Source organism: Cheilinus undulatus, linkage group 8 (genome assembly GCF_018320785.1).
Source record: "Cheilinus undulatus linkage group 8, ASM1832078v1, whole genome shotgun sequence".
Classification (NCBI taxonomy): Eukaryota; Metazoa; Chordata; class Actinopteri; order Labriformes; family Labridae; genus Cheilinus; species Cheilinus undulatus.
Genome location: NC_054872.1, coordinates 9,253,064 through 9,263,060, shown reverse-complemented (window position 1 = coordinate 9,263,060; position 9,997 = coordinate 9,253,064). Strand labels below are relative to the sequence as shown.

The following is a 9,997-nucleotide window of genomic DNA, read 5'->3' as shown; positions in this document are numbered from 1 at the left end:
TAGAATATCATCAAAAAGTTGATTTTTTTGGCTGCCATCTGGCCACTCTGTGTGCTCAGGAGAGAACCACAGTTCCCAATTTTGTAGAAAAATGCATCAAAGCAGTGGAAAGAAGGGGTAACCAACCCTCTGTACCGCTAGTTGGGTGATGTTTAAGTATATTTGCTGTGTTTAATGTGAATAGAGCCTGACCTATTGGTGGTGGATGGACTTTAAAGAGTCAACGGGACTCTTTCTGTCATCCAGAAACTGTGCTACAGAGCGGACCATGGTAAAGTTTCTCTTGTTAAATCTCAGAGTGATTGTTAGAAAGGGATTCAGCTTGTGCTGGTTCAGTCAGTTTTGAACTGTGGTCAGCAGCGCCCCCTGCTGTGCATTAATGTTCTTTACATCTGTTGTGCTAAAAAAGAGGAGCTGGACCTGGAAGACAGACAGAGGGAGGATGTTCACATCAACACTGAAGCTGTTTTTATCCTGGCCCACTTTTCCCTTCCTTCACTTTAATGACTTCATCACAGCCATCAGTAAGCAGACTTTTACCCATTAATCTAGCTAACAAGACATCTAGAAACGAATTTGTTCTAAATGCTGCAAAAAGTATGAATGATGCAGCTTTTTGTGACCTGATTTTGACTGTATTTGTGACAGATTAATGAGGGATTCCTCATTACAACACAAAGCGGGATTTCATCTATGAAATGGTCAAGACGCTTCCTGCTTGATACCGTGAAACTCCTGTTTGGACATTTGCACAGGTGTTATTTTTCTCTTTCAGCAATTCTGCCAAAAAGATAAGGAGCTTGCACCAGATGAGTATAGATAGAAAATATGCATGTAAAAAATAAAGAAACACTGCTTTACAATGGCACACCTGGATATTAATTAGAGCCTGAGCACTGAGTGGAGCGAGAGCCCCATTGAAATCAGTCACTTTTCTCATTATTTTCATTTTTATGATGCCCTCCCTTAGGGCCCCTTAACGTGCTCAAAAAGGAAAGACAATTGCTACACGTATGTAGGGCTGAACGATTTGGGAAAATAATCTAATTGCAACTTTTTTTTTACCCAATATTGCAATTGCGATTTAATACGAAGTTCCTCATCTCACGTATTTTTCAACAAAACCAAACAATAATTCATTCTAAAGTATAACCAACACAATATTAGATTTAACGAGGGCTGAACAATTTTGAAAAAAATATCTATTTGTAATGATTTTGACTCATTTTGCAAATTGGATATGAACTGTTTTATCAAAGGGAATAATGATTTTATATAATTCTCATATTTAACAAGAAAAACATACAAAAATGAAGAAAGTAGGATTTTGTTTTGTACACTGTTCTTAAAATATGCCACTAGAATGACTGCATTGATGTGTAATGCATAACATCTCCGCTGAAAAAAAGTTTTAAACTGGTATTTGGACACAAATTTCAGGTATAAATAAATAAGAAATATCCCATCCTCTGTGATTTGAAAATGTCAGGAAGGCTATTGCGATTTAATTTCATTTGCAATTTATTACCCAGCCTTACATGAATGTGTGGTCTGAAAAATGCATGGTTGATAAAGGTTTCACAAATGGCCCTGAAGAATTGCCTCAATAGCGCCACCTTTTGTGCTTTTACAGAACAGCCCCAAAAGTGACTTTGATCTAGAGATATGCAATTTGGTTCCCGCTTTGATAAAAGCCAGGTCTGACTGCACAAATTCAGGCAGACTTTGGCCTGACTACACCATCGCAGCTCATGGTAAAACCCTGAGCCCGATTACGAGTACATGGTACTGCTGAGGTTATCAGAATTTTTAATACTTTGCAGTGTGAATTTTTGCAACTATTTTCAATTAAGTCTTAGTTTTTAGGTTAAAAAAATCACCAAATTTTTGTCATTTTTTTACCCGATATAGTTTTCGTCTAGTTATCGTTGTCAGAAACTCAAAAATATTAACCCAGTTTAAGGGAATAAAATGTAATTTTATTTATTTATTTATTTTTTGTTTACTTTATAGTCAAAACATTTATTTTCTTTAATCCATTGTCTAATCCATTTCACCAACTTTTCTGCCCATGTCTTCTTTTTTATTTAAGGCAGTTTTTGGTCACTTTTAAACTCTTTCCATCACTTCATTCAGCCTGATTTTGCCAAGTCTTGCCACTTTTCACCTATTGTTGCCCCTGTTGATCGATTACTGCCACTATAAACCCATTTTCACCACTTTTACGCCCATTTTAACCACATTTCCCTATGTTATGTGCCAGTTTTTGTAAGTTTAACCTATTTCTGCTGTACTTACAGCCTATTTTTCTGCCTCAGTTAACCCATTTTTGCCATTTTAAATCAAATTTTCCCATTTTTAATCCCATTTCACCACCTTCTCACCCACTTTGTCACCTTAAACAAATTTCTGCCACATTTTAATCCCATTTCACCACTGTTTCCACCAGTGTTTGGCACTTCTGAGCCACTATTGCTATTGTTTACCCCTTTTACCACTTTTTCTGCCTGTTTTTGCAATTTTTAACCCATTTTGGCTACTTTTTGCCTATTGTTTGCCACTCTTATGTAATTTTTGCCGCTTTTAATCAATTTCTGATACTTTTAAAATCCCTTACCACCATCCTTTTTTGCCAAATTTGCCATTTTATCTAATTTTAACCATTTTAATAGTTTTTATCAAAAGGGATTTAAAATTTTAAGATGGCAATATATTACAACACAAACGAATAAAAAAAAATACACTTGTTGCTTGATAAGTGGTTATTATTAACTTTACAATGGACTGTGACTTTGTTGATGCCATGGGCCCCATTTTGGGCTTCCTTAATGGGTGCATTGTCTGCAAATGTCTATTCTTGACTGTGCATGGTTGTCTGCAAGCATATTCAAATACAGTGGGGTCTCTGGTCTCCAGCATGTTTATTTTGGGGGTCACTCACTAAAAAGTTTGAGAACTTCTGCACCTGGTGCCATTATTTGTAGCATTATTGTATTTGATCTAAATATTTGAACCACAGAGGCTTTTAATGTAGTTATGTTTGTTGAACCTGGGAGCCAGCCCATGCATAATGGTGGCTTCTTTTTGACTTTTTTGGGGGACATTACATTTAAAATGTAAATTAAATTAAAAAGGTGCGTGTCTATGACCCTAAGACTCTTGAATATTTGACGTCCAACGTAAAGAAATGTCTGAAGGTCATAGGAAGTGCCTCAAATAAGAGAAAAACAAACTACAGGCTCAGTAAGTTCAGATCTGTCTGGGTCAACATTGCGCTGGGCATGCTGGGAAACCGATTTCTTCGCCGTCTGGTCGTTTGACAGGTACGCTACTGTGAACTACATTTCCCATGAGCCTTCTACCGTCGAGGTGACATGCTGCTGCTCTGCACGCAGTCAGCGCTGCTGCAGTGATAAATGTGGTACATTAATGACTAGCACAGGCGTTTTCTTATGGCCCTAAAGGTTAAGAGGGTTGGTTTTGTCTCAGCATTAACTCGAACCAACAACCGTGAGTATAGCCTGCTTTGTTTCCTCTGCTTTGGTGTGTTTTACTGATAATAGTAGTGACAGTTTATCTGTCTGACTGTGAAGTGGTGCTAGCCAGAAGCTAGCTAGCTAACGTCAGGCATCAGAAGGTAAAGTTGGCAGCTGTTCAGAGTCTGGCCTTAACATGCCCGCCTGCCAGACAGTGTTTAAAGGAAAATTACTTTGATGGGATAATGTCTCTTTAACTTGACTTCACCTCCAGCCGGAATGTGTCCTTGTTATTCAGGAACTGAAAACTGACTCCCAGCGTCCTCCAGCTTCAACTAGCCAATGTCAGCTAGCCGAAAATAGATGTCTGTGTGAAGTTAGCATGAATGTAGCAGTAGACTTCCGCATGTTACTCCCGCAAAAAGTCACGTGTAATGAAAACAGTCTGGGTTATGTATGTTAATAATGGTTTTATCAACTTAAAATGATTACGCACGGACTGATTGTGTTGCACTGCTCTCATTGTTGAGTTAGCTGCTAGGTGTGTCAAAAGTTCAGTCAGAGCATTTTTACCTTGTTTTTAAGTGACAGGTTGTTTACATCCTAAAATGAAGTTAAACTCCAGATTGTGACATGGTCATTTTTAAACTTGAACATAATCTCTGCCACTCTTTTGATTTCTTTCAGGTTTTTCATTTATGTTTGAGCAGTCCTAACCCAAGGTATGTTCATGACCTTTCATCCGCCATAAAACCAGTGTGATCAACAGAAATAACAAGTCACAGTTAATCCAGGATGTAATAAAGCTCATGTTTGGTCTACAGTGAACTGATAAGGAGCAGTTTTAGCTGTCTTGCTTTAATATCTTTACCTTTATTTCTTTAGAGCAGTGGTTCCCAAACTGGGGCTAGGGCTGGGCAATTAATCACAATAAGGCCTGCTGCAATTTTCAAATCGCAGAAGAATATTTCTCTAACCCGAAATTCATGTCAGAATACCAGTTTAAATCTTTTTCTGCAGCAGAGATATTGTGCATTATATAACTATGCAATCATTCAAGTGTCTGTATTACAATAGTAAAAAAAAATCCTACTTTATTCATTTTTATACTTTTTTCTCATCAAATATGATGATGACAATAGAACGATATCTAGTTAGCAATACAAATCAGATTTATCACAATTAGGTTTTTTTCAAAATTGTTCAGCCCTTGTTTAGTCTAATATTGTGTTGGTTGTAATATAGAATGATTTTATTGCTAGTGTTTGTTGGAAAATGCATAAGATGAGGAACTTAAGGAGCAATCGTATTTCAAATCACCATTGCAATATTTTTATATTTATAATTTAGATTAACAGATGCAACTATAGGTATGTCAAGTGTGTAAATAGATCCTTTTATAAGCAAATTATTGGACTAGCTGCAGTTTATCTAAGTCATGGAGGAACAATCCAAGAAAGATGCTCAAATAGCTACAGCTTTTAGATTTCAAAAGAACCGATACCTACAGGTGCAGGGTACCTTGGAAAAAAATGACTTAAGAAATTTAAACAAGTAAACCTTATAAAAAATGTAGTGACTGCACTGATTGTTAACCAGGGATGGGAACAATTAATCGATGATCGGTTAATCGGCCCTTAAGAATCTGGTTGATCGCGGGGAATTTAGTCGATCTGATGTTGGCATTTAATAAAGAGACTAAACACGTCTTACTCTGCACTGCACAACAACATCTACCGTCATGACATTGCCAGTGGGGCCATGCCTTGTTTATGTTTAAGAGCCCTAGGCTTTTGAAGGGTGAAAATAAATAAATCATTGAGAAACACACTCATTAGTTACCTGTTTTTGTTATATAGGGAAATGTTAAACATATATATATATATATATATATACACCCATGTATGTTTTTATACATAGATAATGATTAATTAATTAATTGATTGTTAACATTATAGATGCTCGAGTTGGCAGGTTTCTTCCGAACGCCCATCCCTGTTGTTTACTGAATTAGTAATGATGCATGATAGAAGTTTGATGATCATCCAACAAATCAATTACAACTTACTGTCAAAGTAAAAGTCTGAAACTATGTAAATGATTGTAAAGTAATTATTATTAATAGTAAAATAAATGGATCACATGATCTAAACATTATAAGGTGTCCAAAAAACAGTCACTTTAGAGATTGCTACCTGTGACTTAGAACATGTGCTTTACATTAAAGATAACTTCCTGACATTTTACAGTGTAAATGAGTGACTCTAAATGTTTAATGTTGGATACTTAAAACATTAATTTATTAACAACTAAACAACAGTATACTCATCAAAGCATTTCACTTTTATTGAATGTTTATTTACTGTTTAATTCTCTCATCCCACAGTCTGTGGACAGAGGAGGAGGAGAGAGCGGAGAAATAAAGGATGATAATGCAGCGCATCCTAAGTAATGGGATACTGCGCCGTGTCGCAGCAGCCCGCCCCCTGCTGGTGGGTGTCACAGCCGTGGAACCTCCAGTAGCATTTTGTTGCTGTGCCCTCCGTCTGTCGCCACCTCCGCCACGTACAGGACGGCGCCTGCTGTCGACCTCGGCCTGCAGCAAGGCAGCACATCAGCCAAAACACCAACCACCGCAGGAGGAGCCACAATCCACCTCTGCACCTTCAACACCAGAAGAGCAGAGAGGGGAAGCTGGGCCTGATGCTGCTGAGGTGGACCCCCTGCAGGACAAGTCCATCGGTCTGGTCCAGAGGTTTAAGAAAACCTTCAAACAGTACGGGAAAGTGATGATTCCGGTTCATCTCGTGACGTCCTCCGTCTGGTTTGGGACCTTCTATTATGCTGCTATGAAGTGAGTCTTTTGTTGAGTAGATATTTAATGTCAACATTTACTCCAGTATTATTAGTGATAAACTGCAATATTCAACCTGCAGCCCGATACCTATTAGGTCTCTTTTGTGACTAGTTGTGCCTCTTTTAAGCCCTTGTAAAAAGAGAATATCTGTAGAAAATATTCTTTGCAAGCAACATTTGCATATTACACATCTTTTACTTCCCCCATCCTCAGTTTATCTTGGGCCAGGTGCTCCATTTGCTGATCATCTTTTTTAAAACCCAAAAATCAGAAGCTTATCAATGCTGCTATTAAGTCTCACAGTCATATTGTATCTTAAGTTGAGTTGCCTAATTTAAATCAAATCATTGGTGCACCAACACACATCTGTTCCTAATGGGAGGAACACAGCCTCCAAGCACTTCAGCACTGAGGATCAAATTAAACCAAATGGTGGTACCTTTCTACCACTGAAGGTTAAAAACAAAAGCTCTCTAAACTGTGGCTGCTGTGAGTAGCACACACAATGTTGACTGCTGCCTCTGTCTAAAGAACAGTCATCCCTGTTGAGATCCAAACTTTCTACCAAACCGGTTAGCTACAAAAGGAATCCAGTTTTAGCATCCATGAAATCAACAGGATTAAAGGCTAGTTGGCAAACAAAACAAGGTGACATGAAATTACATTAATATTCATTTATTAATTTATTTTATTTTATTTATTTAGCACAATTATGAAATACACAAAAGACAAAAATGACAAATTATATGAGGTGCAGGGAGAGGCAAAAAGCCCAAAGGGCTTATTTGAAGCCTCCACCGAAAGGATATTAAAGTTACACAATATTATATGCACGTATAACATACAAAAAGAAAGAAAGAAAAAAAATTATAATAAATAAATAAAAATAAACAAAAAACAAGTTACTCGGAAGTTATGACAAACTTGCAACAACAATTATAAAAAGAAAGAAAAATAATAAAAAATAAGAAGATTACATAGAAAATGTGAGAGGTGTGTATGACTGTGTGTGAGTTCTATGAGGGATTGTATTGCCAATGACTCAAGAGATAAAGACAAAAAAACAAAAACAAAAAAATAATTGATGATGTGTTAATATTGGTCTGATAGATAGAAAGATAGATGCTAACATGACTATTGAGCAAATATGTAAATAAAATGTCATGTTTACCAGAGGAAAATTAAGGTTTTGTGAGAAACTTGAATAGATTAAGTTGTCAAGAGAGAAAAATGTTTCTTTAGCTAGCCATTTAAAATAAACTTAGCACAAAAAGTAAGGAAATTTGTTTTTGGTAGATTATTTCTTTGTTGTAACAGTACTTGTTGGCAATAAATTTTATACCATTGGAAAGCCTGTTTATTACCCTTTTAAATGGTGCCACATTTGTAAGTAACAGGCAAATGGTTTCGGGGAGAGGGGGATATTTTTGGATTTTGGCTATTTGAAAGTATTTTTTGTTCATTTGGCTCCAGAGGAGGGCAAGGGTTAAGTACCACTGTGTTAAAGGATGGGAGCAACGCTTTTTTGAGTTTTTCAAACAAAAACAAACCCACACTTAAATCATGAGGAGTGGACTGAATGAGCTAAAAGTGTGTGTCTGCCTGTCTGTGAGAGGAAGAGAGTGTGTTTCATGCCTGCTGCTTTAACAACATGAAGTGACTATTTGTACTTAATGTTGCCCTAACATTGACTTTGTGAAAGCTCACATTATTCCATTTTAGAACAGAGGATTAACTAATTTACCACACAGTTTTACCAGTTAGTAAAACATGACTTGTTAAAGGTTTTGAGGAATCACCTGTCCAGAATGAGAATTTTTGCAGCCACTGAAATTTTTCCCTTCTTTTACTGACCTCTTTCCCTCAGAGGTGTGAATGTTGTGCCATTCCTGGAGATGGTTGGTCTACCAGAGTCACTTGTTGGCCTTTTGAGAGACTCCTCAAGCGGCTACGCTTTGACTGCATACGCCATGTACAAGGTAACTTAATTTAACACCTCTCATTCTTTTGTTTTGAGCATTTTGAACATTGATCAGCATCAAAATATTTTTTAATAAAACATTTACCTTTTTTCATGACTTTTTTCCCACTGTGGTTATGCAGGGTGCATTTGAAATTCAGATTTAGTGTGTCTATTAAGAGAAAAATGGATTGAAGCTTTATTTGGCTCTAATAAAAACTGTGTTTTAATGGTTCCCTACAGATTGCTACCCCTGCCAGATACACAGTGACTCTTGGGGGCACATCACTGTCCATTCAGTATCTCCGCAAGCACGGCTACCTATCCACACCGCCACCCGTCAAAGAGTACTTCCAGGACAAGATGGAGGAGACAAAGGAGAAATTTACGGAAAAGATGGAGGAGACAAAAGAGAGATTTTCCGAGAAAATGGAGGAAACTAAAGAACGTTTCTCTGAAAAAATGGAAGAGACTAAAGACAAGATTTCTGAGAAAATACAAGAAACCAAAGACAGAGCCTTTTTTAGAAAGAAAGAAAACTGATGAAATGATAACTTCCCACTGCTGGCGCCTCTGAATGACCCTATTATGACCCCGATAAGTAATCAGAGAGTTTGGGCAGAGAAAAAGATGGCACTATGAGGCTGTTTGAAAGAATGGAAAGACGTAGTTCTATCCTTGTCCTTAAATTTCACCTTGCACTTCAGAGCAATCACCTCTTGACTATTTAAGTGTAAAAATCAGTCCCTTACTGTCCAAACGTTGCCACTTTGCACTGTAGTGTAATCTAGAGAGCAGCTTAGCCGCCTGCTGGCTGTACTACGACCTAGGTCAGTCATCACAGACTGGATTTACACTCGCTCAACTGATCTGGACTTTGGCTCTTTGATGGTTGTTTAAAAAGATGCTGTGTCCACATACATGCACGAGGGGTACAAAAAGGCCTGGGCTTCAAAAAAAGACAAAAAAAAATACTGTGCCTGTATAAAACAGCATCAATGTAAGACTGAAAGAAAAAGAGCAGTGCTGATCCTTCTGAACTTGAAGCTCTGAGCTACCTGTGCGTCCATCAAAGCCTTTGTGAAGGCTGGATATCACTTCGTGTCTTTTCTAATATAAGGAGAAAGAAATTAAGTTTTCTAATGTATTTTTAACGGATAGCCTGAGCTAATATATGACATATTGTACCGTTAATGTGTTGACTGAAAGTTGTGTATGAAGTGACAAAGTCAGATTGTTTGAGAGCTGTTCTTAGAGCAGATAGTCACACCATGTCAGTTTACATGTGATGTCAGTCATATATGTAAACATGCAGCGGGTTCAGTGTGTATCAACAGATGACAAACTTAATTACACAGTTTGTCAGATGGAATCTCTTGGGTCTTTTGGTTGATAAATATATGTCCGATACAGAAATTCAAACATGTCTGTTAAAACCACAACTCAATAAAGTGAAATGCTGAACATTGAAGTTTGTGTTCTTCATATACAGTGTTTTGAAAAAGTCTTATCCCCCTTTTTTGGATTGATTTGTCTCACTGAAATATTTCAGATCATCAAGACAATTTTTAATATTTGATAACCCAAGTAAATACGAAATGCAGTTTTTAAATGATAACATTTATTAAGAGCGAATGACATCAAACCTATCTTGGCCCTACGTGAAAAGTCATTCCCCCACTGTTGTTAAATCATGAATTAACT

At 37.2% G+C, this 9,997-nt stretch overlaps 1 protein-coding gene across 1 annotated transcript; it reads left to right on the top strand.

The window, feature by feature from the left end:
* Window positions 1-3,369: 3,369 nt before the first annotated feature.
* fam210aa (family with sequence similarity 210 member Aa) lies at window positions 3,370-9,757 on the top strand. The gene is made up of 5 exons (XM_041794466.1): window positions 3,370-3,510; window positions 4,164-4,198; window positions 5,863-6,330; window positions 8,201-8,312; window positions 8,537-9,757. Exons 3-5 carry the CDS (start codon window positions 5,903-5,905, stop codon window positions 8,834-8,836), a joined length of 840 nt encoding a protein of 279 aa, XP_041650400.1. The 5' UTR covers window positions 3,370-3,510; window positions 4,164-4,198; window positions 5,863-5,902; the 3' UTR covers window positions 8,837-9,757.
* The last annotated feature ends 240 nt before the right edge of the window (window positions 9,758-9,997 follow it).